This window comes from Mauremys mutica, chromosome 15 (assembly GCF_020497125.1).
Source record: "Mauremys mutica isolate MM-2020 ecotype Southern chromosome 15, ASM2049712v1, whole genome shotgun sequence".
Classification (NCBI taxonomy): domain Eukaryota; kingdom Metazoa; phylum Chordata; order Testudines; family Geoemydidae; genus Mauremys; species Mauremys mutica.
The window spans coordinates 36095470-36108651 of NC_059086.1; the positions used below are offsets into that span (position 1 = coordinate 36095470).

General features: G+C 69.1%; 2 protein-coding genes across 2 annotated transcripts in view; both read right to left on the bottom strand.

The window, feature by feature from the left end:
- Position 1: 1 nt before the first annotated feature.
- Positions 2–4362, bottom strand: HSD17B14 (hydroxysteroid 17-beta dehydrogenase 14). The gene is made up of 9 exons (XM_044989097.1): positions 4212–4362; positions 3586–3630; positions 3189–3289; positions 2845–2911; positions 2545–2636; positions 2050–2154; positions 1365–1432; positions 1009–1105; positions 2–585 (listed from the first exon to the last, which is right to left on the bottom strand). Exons 1-9 carry the CDS (start codon positions 4297–4299, stop codon positions 436–438), a joined length of 813 nt encoding a protein of 270 aa, XP_044845032.1. The 5' UTR covers positions 4300–4362; the 3' UTR covers positions 2–435.
- Positions 4363–4997: 635 nt separating this feature from the next.
- The window catches only part of PLEKHA4 (pleckstrin homology domain containing A4), a 30539-nt gene continuing 22354 nt past the window's right edge, over positions 4998–13182 (bottom strand). The window contains exons 13-21 of the mRNA XM_044988356.1: positions 12327–12476; positions 10939–11037; positions 10347–10452; positions 9783–9895; positions 9399–9549; positions 9202–9299; positions 8714–8875; positions 8021–8216; positions 4998–7181 (exon numbers count right to left, since the gene is read on the bottom strand). Coding sequence (XP_044844291.1) covers positions 6595–7181; positions 8021–8216; positions 8714–8875; positions 9202–9299; positions 9399–9549; positions 9783–9895; positions 10347–10452; positions 10939–11037; positions 12327–12476 — 1662 coding nt within the window. The 3' untranslated portion in view covers positions 4998–6594. The remainder of the gene's footprint in view (positions 7182–8020; positions 8217–8713; positions 8876–9201; positions 9300–9398; positions 9550–9782; positions 9896–10346; positions 10453–10938; positions 11038–12326; positions 12477–13182) is intronic.

Below are 13182 nucleotides of genomic sequence, written 5' to 3' on the forward strand. Positions count from 1 at the left end.
TTTGTTTGCAAATCATCTCTATTAGTCATGTGAGCTTGGGGTCCCCTGCTGGTGCCTAGACCCCGCCCCACACACAGAGATTGGGCCCCCCATCACTGCCCAGATCTCCCCCCCCCCCGGAGATTAGGGTGCCCCCTCGCTGCTCAACCCCCCTATGGAGGGACCCAAAGCCACAGAGACCCTCAGCCTCTGGAGGGGAGTGGGGGCCAGTCTGGAGGGGCTAGTTGGGGGGCAGGACTCCTGGGTTCTCTCCCCAGGTTTGGGAGGGGAGTGGAGCCTAGTGGGCGCAGAGGGAGGGAGCCGACCCGCAGCGTTTACGCTCGGCCCCGTGAAGCATTTGGAACGCGAATAATTGGGAGGTACGGGCCCCGCTGGCAAACTCAGCCAGCGCCAGGGGGAGAACCCAGGAGTCCTGGCTCCCCCCCCCCCCGCCCCCTAGCTGGGGCCCAGCTGGCTCTTGGGTCCATAACCCAGCTCGGCCCCCCCACTCAGCAGCAGGTCGATCCCGGTGCAGAACGTGCCCTCGGCCGCCAGGTACATCACTGCCAGGGCGCACTCCTCCGGCGTGCCCATCCGCGCCAGCAGCTGGGGGGGGGGGGGGGAGAGATCAGCCACTGCCCCTGCCCTCCCCACTGAGATCCCCCCCCACTCAGATCCCTCCTGCCCCCCTCCTCTGCCCTACCACTGAGATCCCTCCTGTGCCCCATTGGCCGCCAGGTACATCGCTGCCAGGGCGCACTCCTCCGGCCTGCCCAGCTGGGGGGGGGGGGGAAGAGATCAGCCACTGCCCCTGCCCTCCTGCCCCCCCCACTGAGATCCCCCCTGCCCCTCCAGTGCCCCATCCGCCTAACCCCCTCCTCTGCCCTCCCACTTATGCCCCCACCTATGCCAGCCCCTCAAGTCCCCTCAGCCCCTCCCCGCCTGCTCCCCAGTTTCCTCCCCCCCCCAGATGCCCCCTTTCCACCTGCCCCAGCCCTTCCCCCCACACTTTTCCCATAATGCACTTGCCTGGGCATCCTTCCCAGCCTGGATCGTGGCCTCCGGATTGGGCGTCTGCCCGGCTGTCTCCGCCCACATGGGGGTCCAGATGTTCCCAGGAGAGATACTGGGTTGGGGGGGAGGAACCACAATCATTTGGTATCGACCCGGCTCTTCAATTTTCTTACCCCTTCCTGATTAAGAGACCAGGGCTGTGAGCTTCCCTGCAGCAGTGCCCCAGGCAGTGACTGTCCCGGATGCTGCGAGCTTCCCCGCAGCAGTGCCCCCCAGCCTGTGACACCCCCAGGGTGCTGCGAGCTTCCCCACAACAGTGCCCCCAACCCTGAAGTTGTGTGTGCATGGGAGGGTTGGGGTTCATAAGATACCTGTTAACTCGCACCCCGTATCTGCTCTCATCCACCGCCATGGCCTTCGTCATCGCCGTCACCGCGCCCTGGGGACAGACTCCGGATCGAGGGGCTCCCAAGATACACCCCCCAAAACCCCAGGCCCCGGGGGTGGGAAGGGAGGTCACTCGGAATAGACCCAGCCCCCAAACGTCTGATCAGCATTGGCTAGAGGCACAGGACTCCTGGGTTCTCTCCCCGGCTCTGGGAGGGGAGTGGGGTCTAGTGGTTAAACTGGGCGGTGGGGCTGGGGCCAGGACTCCTGGGTTCTCTCCCTGGCTCTGGGAGGGGAGTGGGGTCTAGTGGTTGGAGCAGGGGGGAGTGGGGCTGGGGCCAGGACTCCTGGGATCTGTCCCCAGTTCTGGGAGAGGAGTGGGGGCTATTGTGGGGGAGGGGGCTGGGAGCCAGGACTCCTGGGTTCTCTCCCTGGCTTTAGGAGGGGAGTGGGGTCTAGTGGTTAGAGCAGGGGGGTGGGGCTGGGGCCAGGACTCCTGGGTTCTCTCCCTGGCTCTAGGAGGGGAGTGGGGTCTAGTGGTTAGAGCAGTGGGGCTGGGGCCAGGACTCCTGGGATCTGTCCTCAGTTCTGGGAGGGGAGTGGGGGCTATTGTGGGGGAGGGGGCTGGGAGCCAGGACTCCTGGGTTCTCTCCCTGATTCTGCCGGTACCTTGGTGGCGACGTAGGGAACAGCTTGTCTCTGTCCGATGATGCCAACGAGACTGGAGATGTTGATAACGTTGCCCTGGGTCTCCCGTAGGTAGGGCAGGGCGAACTGCACCGGAGAGATGAGAGGGAGGTGGGGGAGATGCAGCCACTTCTGGGGGCGGGGGCGGGGGCTGGTTGTACAGGGACCCTCCCCGACGCTGGGCTGTGGCTGGCTTTGGGGTGAAGCGCGGGGGGTGGGTATACGGGGACCCTCCCCCACGCTGGGCTGCGGCTGGCTCTGGGGTGGAGCGCAGGGGGTGGTTATACGGGGACCCTCCCCCACGCTGGGCTGCGGCTGGCTCTGGGGTGGAGCGCGGGGGGTGGTTATACGGGGACCCTCCCCCACGCTGGGCTGCGGCTGGCTCTGGGGTGGAGCGCGGGGGGTGGTTATACAGGGACCCTCCTCCACGCTGGCCTGCGGCTGGCTCTGGGGTGGAGCGCGGGGGGTGTCTCTCACTTTTGCTGTCAGGAAGTAGCCGACCAGGTTGACCTCGAGAAGTTCCCGGAAATGCTGGGAGGTGATGTCGTCTATTTGCTCTTCGGGGGGATCTGGGGAGGAGGGGGGTGTGAAAAGCAGGACGCAGGCCCCTGAACCCCCCACCCCCGAAGCTCAGACCCGGGGATCTCCATTTCCCCTTCCAACAGGGCAGCGGGGCCCATGTGCCCCTAACTGCTGCCAGCTCAGGGGTTCCACCCCCCATCCCAGGATGGGCCTAGGGACCCCCCACACCCGCCCCTAACGATCGGGGCAGCTCACGGCGTCCGGCGTTGTTCACCAGGCAGTCGATGCGTCCGTAACGCTCACGGGTCACCGCAATCAGCGCCTGGAGGGGAGAAGGGGGGGGTTGTGAGTGGGGGACCATGTGTGGGGAGGGGGGTTGTGGGTATAGGGGAGGAGGGAAGTGGGGGGGCAGGAGGAGGGGGAGGGGTGTTGGGGGGCAGGACAGAGGTGGGGGGAATTTGACCCATTAGGTACCAAGCTGAGGTGACCACAACCTCCACCCCCGGGCACTGCCCCTCCCCCCACAGAAAGCCCCCCCCCCGCAGCATCTGCCCCCTCCCCCCAGCTGGGACAGATCCCCCCCATCCCCCCCTGCTCACCTGGATGTCCCGTTCACTGGTGACGTCACAGGGCTGGAAATGGGGCTCTCCGGGGCCCCCTGAGTCCCGCAGCGCCTGCTCCAGCGCCCGCCCCGCGGCCCCTGCTAGGGAAAGGGGGGATGGTCGGGGGCTGGACACTGGGGGGGGGGGATCCCAGGAGGGGGCAGGCGGAGGGAGGGGGCAGCCAAACTCGGGGGGTATCCAGGAGTGGGGAGGAGCCGGACACCCCAGACACTGGGGGGGGGCTCACCCATCACAGGGGTAGGGCAGATCTGGGGGGCTCAGAGAAATATCCACCCCCCAACCAGCACCCCACATCCCCTGCCCAGCACTCCCGCCACGGAGCTCCCAACGTGGGGCGTGGGGGTCCCCAGAAAAGTGGGGGGTGATTTCTCACCTTCAGCTTCGGGGGCACAGAAGACCACGTGAGTCCCCTGCCGAACTGGGGGGACAGAGGGGGCCGGGGGGGGGGACAGAGCAGGGTGCAATGGGGGAGGGGTATGAGAGAATAAAGTTAGCATATAAAACACCAGCGCCAGTAACCCCCCCCTCCGCGCTGCGAGCTTCCCCGCAGCAGTGTCCCCAGACAGAAACTTCCCCCCTCCCCCCAGCGCTGCGAGCTTCCCCGCAGCAGTGCCGCGGGGAGACGATAGGTCTCTGCTGCCCCCTGCCGGCCAGCCCCACACATCGCACGGCACATAAATCTCACTCCCCGCCCCGCCCCGCCCCACCCCCCAAGTCCCAGGGTCCGTGAACGCCCGGCCGGACACACACGGGACAAAGTCCAGGACGATCCAAGACGGAGCCCAGCCCCGGAGTCTCGCCCCCCCCGGACCCCAGCCCTGTAGCCCCCCCCCCACTCTCCGACCCCCACATCCTGCAATATCCCGACCCCCCCCAACCACCTATGCCCTGATCCCCAGCTCCCCCCACCCCCGCAGGGCTCTGCTCCCCCCGGGACCGCCTGCTCCCCCCCCGCAGCGCCCCAAGCCCCCCAGGGGTCCCAGCCCCCCCCCCGCTCACCGAACTCCCTGACGATGGCTTCCCCGATGCCCCGGCTGCCCCCCGTCACTATGGCAACCTTGCCCGGGTACCGCAGCCCCGAGGCCATGGTGCTGGGCGCCCCCCGCCGCAGCGGAGCCGGGAAAAGGGGAAGCTGCAGCCCCGAGGACACATGGGCTGGGAGGGGGGGAATGGTGCATCCTGGGAAATGTAGTCCTGTCCCGAGAGGGGGCGGGGCAGGGGGCCTGTCCCCTCTGGGGGGCGCCGGCTCCCACCTGGCCCCAGGGCGGGGACTGGCTGGCTCAGGGGGGCAGGGAATGGGGCCCGGGACCTGTCCCCTCTGGGGGGCGCTGGCTCCCTCCGGCCCCAGGGCAGGGACTGGCTGGCTCAGGGGGGCAGGGAATGGGGCCCGGGGCCTGTCCCCTCTGGGAGGCGCTGGCTCTGACCCAGCCATGTGGAAGGGTGATGGGCATTTGTCTCCGGAATAAAGAGGCCGAGATTCAGGGGTTAAACGAGGGTTAAATAAATGAGGTTTATTGGTTACATTTCTCTGCAATAGACCCCAGAAGGAAGAAACCCCCCGACGCACCCCCACAGGGGCCAGGTTAAATCTAGGCTGAGCTCCCAGCCACCGCTAGGGTGGGGCGCGGGGCAGGGCCGGCTCCAGGCACCAGCTTAGCGAGCAGGGGCTTGGGGCGGCACTTTCAGGTATTCGGCGGCAATTCAGCGGCGGGTCCCTCACTCCCGCTCGGAGCGAAGGACCTGCTGCAGATCACGATCACGGCTTTTTTTTTTTTTGTTTTTTTGGCTACTTGGGGCAGCAAACCCCCTGGAGCTGGCCCTGGCGCAGGGGCTGGGTATCCCGGGACCCCTCACCAGGACGCGGCCCCTCTGGGGTGGAGGGTGGGGGCTGGGTATCCCAGGACCCCTCACCAGGACGCGGCCCGTCTGGGGTGGAGGGTGGGGACTGGGTATCCCGGGACCCCTCACCAGGACGCGGCCCCTCTGGGGTGGAGGGTGGGGACTGGGTATCCCGGGACCCCTCACCAGGACGCGGCCCGTCTGGGGTGGAGGATGGGGGCTGGGTATCCCGGGACCCCTTGCCAGGACGCGGCCCCTCTGGGGTGGAGGGTGGGGACTGGGTATCCCGGGACCCCTCACCAGGACGCGGCCCCTCTGGGGTGGAGGGTGGGGGCTGGGTATCCCGGGACCCCTCGCCAGGACGCGATCCCTCTGGGGTGGAGGGTGGGGGCTGGGTATCCCGGGACCCCTCGCCAGGACGCGGCCCCTCTGGGGTGGGGCGCGGGGGCTGCCGCGTTTTATCACGTCTCCGGGTCTCTGTCTCCAGATGCGTTGGGACAGTTTGTTAAATCTCTGGGTCCAAAGTCCTGTTCAGATGCTCAATAACCCTCCTGTTACGCTGCTACCCCAGCCCTCCCCCCCACCAGCTCTGCCAGCGCCCCTCACTCCCGACCCGCAGCCCCTGCTAGCCCAGCCCTGCCCCCCGCCTCCTGGGACCGAACCTCGGAGCCTTCAGCCCCCCGGCTTCATGCCAATCCACCTGCGCTGGGCACCTCAGAGAGCCGTGTCCCCCAACGGGAGCCGTGCCCCACCCAGGGACATGCACACCGGGTGGGGGGGTAAGAACCGTCCGGTTAGCTCAGAGAACCCAACGTTACCCCAGGGCCCAGCCTACGCCCGGTGCCCCCCACCACCTCTTTTCCCCCAGTTCAAGAGTCTCCCCCTCTTCCAGCAGCCCCCACTTAACAAGCCCCCCTGGCCCCGCCTCTGCCGTCCGGCTTCCTGCAGCTGCCTCCCTTGGGGCAGAACCGAACTCTAACCCGGGCCGTTCCCCCCCCCCCCATCACCACCTTTCTAAAGCAGGGGACTAATTCCACAGCCCCCCCTTAGTGACCACTTCCCCGTACAGCCTGCAGCGTCTCCTGCCGCCAGTGCCCGGTACAAACCCCCGGCCAGGCCCTGGCGAGCTCTCCCCAACTCCCGGACCCCTCCCCAGGGGAGCCCCGGAGACACCAGCAGGCAGGAAAAGGGGGTAACAGGGGAGGGGGCCAGGCTGGGAGCTGCCTGCGGGGATGGGGCCATTTGAAGGGCTCTCCCTCCCCCCGATGCCCCCACACAGAGTCCCACGAGGGTGGGGGAGGATCAGGTGTCCCCATAAATCCCCCCTCTGGGTGCTCATGAGACCCCACCCTCACTGTCAGCTTCAGCAGGGTGGGTGTTGGGGGGGAGCCCAGGGCCGGGCAAGCAGGGGCTGCGGGTTGGGAGTGAGGGGCACCGGCAGGGCTGGGGGGGGCAGGGACCCCAAACCTCTGAACCCCCCCAAAGTCCCCCCAGGGGGCGTGGTGGAGGGGGTGGGACTTGACCCTGCCTCTCAGCCAATGGGCTAGAAGCTGGACTGCAGTAGGGTGATCCTGATTGGCTGGCTCCCCTCGCCCAGGTATGCCACCACCTGCCTGGGCACGGCACGCCCGCCCCGCCCCCGACACCCGCCATTGGCCACGCCCTTGTTACCCACAATCTTTTGCTCCGCCGCCCAATCCCCACGTTCCTTTTGGGCGGCCCAGAGCAGAGGCGACGCCCGATTGGACGCCTTGTGTGCGGTTGATGTCTGATTGGCCAATGTGGGCAAAGGGGGTGCCCAATGAGACCCCTCAGACAGGGGCGATGCTGGATTGGCTGCTTCTGACAGCCGTGCTGCCTGATTGGCTGCTTCAGGCAAGGGTGAGAACCAATTGGAAAGCTCGGCAACAGACGACGCCTGATTGGCTGCTCCCGCCCACTGCACTGAATTGCTGCTAAATGCTGTGTTCCGATTGGCTGGGCCACACGGTTCCGCCTCGATGTGATTGGCCTCTGGGTGCCCCCAGGGGAGTGTGGGAGTAAACAGCATGTGCTGATTGGTCACTGCATCCAGTGGCTCTGGGGGCGGGTCCGGATTGGCCCTCAACTGGGGTTCAGGCGGGTTCTTCCCTGCAGAGATGAGACCAGAGTCACCGACACACACACCCCCGGCACTGAGATGCAGCCACCTCTGGGGTGGGGCGGGGGGGCTGGTTATACGGGGACCCCTCCCCCGGCACTGAGATGCAGCCACCTCTGGGGTGGGGCAGGGGGGCTGGTTATACGGGGGCCCCTCCCCTGGCACCGAGATGCAGCCACCTCTGGGGTGGGGCGGGGGGGCTGGTTATACGGGGGCCCCTCCCCCGGCACCGAGATGCAGCCACCTCTGGGGTGGGGCGGGGGGGGGGCTGGTTATACGGGGACCCCTCCCCCGGCACCGAGATGCAGCCACCTCTGGGGTGGGGCGGGGGGGCTGGTTATACGGGGACCCCTCCCCCGGCACCGAGATGCAGCCACCTCTGGGGTGGGGTGGGGGGGGCTGGTTATACGGGGACCCCTCCCCCAGCACCGAGATGCAGCCACCTCTGGGGTGGGGCAGGGGGGCTGGTTATATGGGGACCCCTCCCCCGGCACCGAGATGCAGCCACCTCTGGGGTGGGGAGCGGGGGCTGGGAACATGGGAACCCCTTCAGGGAGCTTTAGTGAATTAGACACAGAGAGAAACGTGGCCTTTCCCATCCCCCCCGCCACCCCAGGGACGCCCCCACACACACACCTGTTCCCACCCCAGGGACCTGCCAGCAGGAGTCAGAAATTCTCTGAACAGCTGAACCAGATTCCAGCCATTTCTCGCTTCACTTGTTTAGCTATTTTCCCAGCTGGGATGGGAGTGGTGCTGGGGCGGGGGGGGGGGGGGGGGTTGGGAAAGAGGGGACAGAACCCAGGAGTCCGGGCTCCTGCCCCATTACCTGTGATGAGTTTGCTGCGTTCGGAGGCCTCGGTGGCTAGTGTGTACGCCAGGGTGATGACCCGGTGACGGTCTCTCTCGAGGGGTGGGGGAGACCGGCCCCAGGGCCCCCCGGTCTGGCCTCCCTTCAGTGGTGGCTCCATGTGGGTCTGGGTCGGCTCTGGCCCGAGGTCGGGGGGGTGAGTCGGAAGCGGGAGCTGGAGGAGGAATTTTAGGAGGGGGAAGTGAACGTGGGGGAAGCTCCCTCCAGGAATCCGAGCTCTGGGGAGACCAACCCCACCCCGCTAGCCAGCGCTGCCCCCGGCAGCAGAACCCACCTTCTACCCAGGAGTCCTGGTTCCCAGCCCCCTGCTCTAACCACTAGACACCACTCCCCTCCCAGGGTCGGGGAGAGAACCCAGGAGTCCTGGTTCCCAGCCGCCCCCTGCTCTAACCACTAGACCCCACTCCCCTCACAGCACCAGGGAGAGAACCCAGGAGTCCTGGCTCCCAGCCCCCCTGCCCCGCTCTAACCCAGAGGACCCCCCACACACACCCTCGCAGAGCCAGGGAGAGAACCCAGGCGTCCTGCTTTTCCCAGGGTGGGTGAGATATGGGCTTTACTGGGGGTCTGGGGACACAGTGGGTGTGGCCTCGGGACATGCCCCACCCCCTGGTAGCCGGTCAGCCCCTCCCCCGCAGGCTGCGTACCCACCCGGCTGGCGCTGGCCCGGAGCGAGCCCTGCCGGGAGCCCCAGGGGTTCGGCCTGCCCCCCTCCTGCTGCCTCTGGCCTTCCTGGTGCCGGCGCATCCGCTCCAGCTGCTCCTGGACGCTCATCCGGGCCCGGTGGGGACCAGGGGGGTCCATGGTGATCGCCTGGGAGGGGGGGAGAATGACAGGGAGGGAACCCAGGCGTCCTGGCTCCCAGGTCTCTCCCCTCCCCCGCTCTAACCACTCACCCACAATTCCCCCCTCCCCCCCAAGCCAGGGAGAGAACCCAGGAGTCCTGGTTCCCAGCCCCCCGTGCTCTGACCACTAGACCCCACCCCCCTCCCAGAGCTGGGGAGAGAACCCAGGTGTCCTGGCTCCCATCCCCCCTGCTCTGACCACTAGACACCACTTCCCTCCCAGAGCCAGGGAGAGAACCCACGTGTCCGGGCTCCCACGCGCTGACCCCCAGGGGAAGGGGGGAGCCCAGCTACCTTGGCTGGCAGCTCCTCGGTTCTCTGCTCTCGGGGCTCGTGGGGGCCTGGGCTGGGGCTCTGGGGCCGGTGGGGGGCGGCCGGAGGCGAGCTGAGACCTGAGGGGGAGAAGCAGGGGTTAAAGAGGGGGCTGGGAAGGGAGACGAAGGGCGAATGCTGCCCCAGCCGGGCTGGGCACGGGGGGGGGGGACCCGCACCTGGTGCTGCAACATCCATCTCCTGCAGGGGGCGCCCTCCGTCCAGCTCGGGGGACCCGGCCCCCTTTCTAGAGGGGCTCTGGGGGGGCCGGGAGCCCCAGGCGTCTCCCCTCGTTGCTCGGTCCTCTTCCCGGCCGCCAGCTGGCACAGCCTGCGGGGGAACAGAGAGAAACCAGGGCCGGGCTGGCAGGGGCTGCGGGTCGGGTGTGAGGGGCACCGGCAGGGCTGGGGGGGGCCCAGGGCCGGGCTGGCAGGGGTTGCGGGTCGGGTGTGAGGGGCACCGGCAGGGCTGGGGGGGGCCCAGGGCTGGGCTAGCAGGGGCTGCGGGTCGGGAGTGAGGGACTGGATGCCGCCCCCCCCCCCCCCCGAAAACAGGCCCCTCACCCTGAGTGGCGGCTCGTGGTCCTGGCTTCCCCCGTCCGGCCCCGGGAGGGGCAGGTGGCTCCGGGCTGAGGCCCCCCCATGCTCCAGAATGGGGGAGGCAGCCAGAGAGAAGCCTGCAAAGGAGACGAGAGAGCGTCAGCGACCCACAGCCCGGCTCCTGCTGAGCCCCTGCCCCCCACAGCCCAGCGCCCCCCATAGCCCCTGCCCTGCCCCCCACAGCCCAGCGCCCCCCATAGCCCCCGCCCTGCCCCCCACAGCACAGCACCCCCCATAGCCCCCCCGTGCCCCCCACAGCACAGCGCCCCCCATAGCCCCCACCCTGCCCCCCACAGCCCAGCGCCCCCCATAGCCCCCACCCTGCCCCCCAGAGCACAGCGCCCCCCATAGCCCCCACCCTGCCCCCCTCATCACAGCGCCACCCATAGCCCCATCACTGCCCCCCAGAGCACAGCGCCCCCCATAGCCCCCACCCTGCCCCCCACAGCACAGCACCCCCCATAGCCGCCCCGTGCCCCCCACAGCACAGCACCCCCTAGCACCACCCTGGGACATTGCAGCCAGCACCTGGGCTTGTCCTGGGGTCCGGGGCGGGGTAGGGGGCAGGGCTGGCGCCCAACCCCGCAATGACGTCATCGATCATCCACAGCTCCTGCTGGGCGGCCCCCTGCTCCTGAGGGCAAAGGGCAAAGGTCACGGCACAATCATTAGCATCGGACCCCAGCACCACCTACGGGCCCATCTACCCCGGTATCCCGCCTGCTCCCAGAACATCGCCGACGGCTCTCGCGCCCAGACGGACCAGGCGTTCCCCCAGGCCCCGGTTCCTAGCCAGCGCCCCCACGTCCCTAGAGCTGGGAGGGGAGAGGGCCCCCCGCTGAGCCCCCCATCCCACAGCCCAGCACCCCCCACTGAGCCCCCATCCCGCTCCCTGCAGCCCAGCGCCCCCCACTGAACCCCCATCCCGCTCCCTGCAGCCCAGCGCCCCCCGCTGACCCCCCCGCCCACTCCCCCCAGCCCAGCATCCTCTGTACAATCCCGGTTTGCTTCAGGGACTTGCTGAGCGACTCGCCCCAGGGGACTCTTGTGGCAGGGAGTCCCCCAGGCCAATCCCTTCAGCGCCGCGCCAAGATGGAGGCGCCCTAGCGGGGCCACGTACCTGGGGGTGCCCGAGCAGCCGGATCTGAGCCAGGGTTTCCCGCAGCGTCAGTAGCTCGTTTTCTAGGGCGGCGAAATCTCCCCAAGCCCGGTCGCTGTCCTGAACGGGAAACTCACAGCTGGTTACACGGGACACAGGGCCGGGACGCGGCCCCTCTGGGGTGGGGCCGGGGGGCTGGTTACACAGGTCACAGGGCCGGGATTCGGCCCCTCTGCGGTGGGGCGGGGGGCTGGTTACACAGGACACAGGGCCGGGACGCGGCCCCTCTGGGGTGGGGCGGGGGCTGGTTACACAGGTCACAGGGCCGGGACGCGGCCCCTCTGGGGTGGGGCGGGGGCTGGTTACACAGGACACAGGGCCGGGACGCGGCCCCTCGGGGGGGGGGCGGGGGCTGGTTACACAGGACACAGGGCCGGGACGCGGCCCCTCTGGGGTGGGGCGGGGGGCTGGTTACACAGGACACAGGGCCGGGACGCGGCCCCTCTGGGGTGGGGCAGGGGCTGGTTATACAGGACACAGGGCCGGGACGCGGCCCCTCTGCGGTGGGGCGGGGGGCTGGTTACACAGGACACAGGGCCGGGACGCGGCCCCTCTGGGGTGGGGCGGGGGGCTGGTTACACAGGACACAGGGCCGGGACGCGGCCCCTCTGGGGTGGAGCGGGGGGCTGGTTACACGGGACACAGGGCCGGGACGCGGCCCCTCTGGGGTGGAGCGGGGGGCTGGTTACACAGGTCACAGGGCCGGGATTCGGCCCCTCTGGGGTGGGGCAGGGGGCTGGTTACACAGGACACAGGGCCGGGACACGCCCCCTCTGGGGTGGGGGGCTGGTTACACAGGACACAGGGCCGGGACGCGGCCCCTCTGCGGTGGGGGGGGGGGGCTGGTTACACAGGACACAGGGCCGGGATGCGGCCCCTCTGGGGTGGGGCAGGGGGCTGGTTACACAGGACACAGGGCCGGGACGCGGCCCCTCTGGGGTGGGGCAGGGGGCTGGTTACACAGGACACAGGGCCGGGACGCGGCCCCTCTGGGGTGGAGCGGGGGGCTGGTTACACAGGTCACAGGGCCGGGACGCGGCCCCTCTGGGGTGGTGCGGGGGGCTGGTTACACAGGTCACAGGGCCGGGACGCGGCCCCTCTGGGGTGGGGCGGGGGCTGGTTACACAGGACACAGGGCCGGGACGCGGCCCCTCTGCGGTGGGGCGGGGGCTGGTTACACAGGTCACAGGGCCGGGACGCGGCCCCTCTGGGGTGGGGCGGGGGGCTGGTTACACAGGACACAGGGCCGGGACGCGGCCCCTCTGGGGTGGGGCGGGGGGCTGGTTACACAGTACCCGGCGCCGGGATTCGGCCCCTCTGGGGTGGGGGGGGCCCCCGCTCACACTCACCAGCGCCAGGTCGCAGAGCCGGGCTCTCACTTGCACCAGCTCGTCCTGCAGCCGCCTCTGCTGGTACCAGATTTTCTCCTCCGCCAGCTCCTGGACTCGGCATTCGTCCAGCTGGTGCCGGAGCAGCTCCAGGGCCTTCTCCAGCCTCTCCTGGGGGGTCCGACCCGGTTACCCCTTGGATGCAGGGGGCGGGGGCAGGGGGGTGGGCAAGTTCCTGCCCTCCCACCCCGTTCTGGGGGGCATGGGGGGAATCCCCTGGGCCCCCCCCCTCCTCTGCTGGGTCACCCCCTTACGAACAGCCCAGCACTTACGGGGTTAATGTCCCATTGCCCCCCCCCCCACCACCACTCTCGGGCAGCCCCTGTTTCCACCGGCACCACCTGGGGGAAGCCATTGCCAAGCCTGACGGGTGGGGCTCAGGGGCCGGGTATCCAGGGACCCCTCGCCCGGTGCTGGGATGTGGCTGGCTCTGGGGCGGGGGCGCGGGGGCCGGGTATCCGGGGACCCCTCACCTGGGACTGGGATGCAGCTGGCTCTGGGGTGGAGCGCGGGGGCTGGGTATACGGGGACCCCTTGCCCGGTGCTGGGATGCAGCTGGCTCTGGGGCGGGGGCGCGGGGGCTGGGTATCCGGGGACCCCTCACCCGGTGCTGGGATGCGGCTGGCTCTGGGGTGGGGCGCGGGGGTTGGGTATCCGGGGACCCCTCGCCCGGTGCTGGGATGCAGCTGGCTCTGGGGTGGGGCGCGGGGGTTGGGTATCGGGGGACCCCTCGCTCGGTGCTGGGATGCGGCTGGCTCTGGGGTGGGGCGTGGGGGCTGGGTATCTGGGGACCCCTCGCTCGGTGCTGGGATGCGGC

Bases quoted from the DNA above. Each gene is read 5' to 3' on its own strand.
- HSD17B14 (XM_044989097.1), bottom strand. From the start codon at position 4,299: ATGGCCTCGGGGCTGCGGTACCCGGGCAAGGTTGCCATAGTGACGGGG. The intron at 2,912-3,188 runs GTGAGCAGGGGG...TCTCCCCTCCAG, and splicing joins CCAGTGAACGGGACATCCAG to GCGCTGATTGCGGTGACCCG. The intron at 1,433-2,049 runs GTACCGGCAGAA...GTCTGTCCCCAG, and splicing joins TTCCCTACGTCGCCACCAAG to GGCGCGGTGACGGCGATGAC.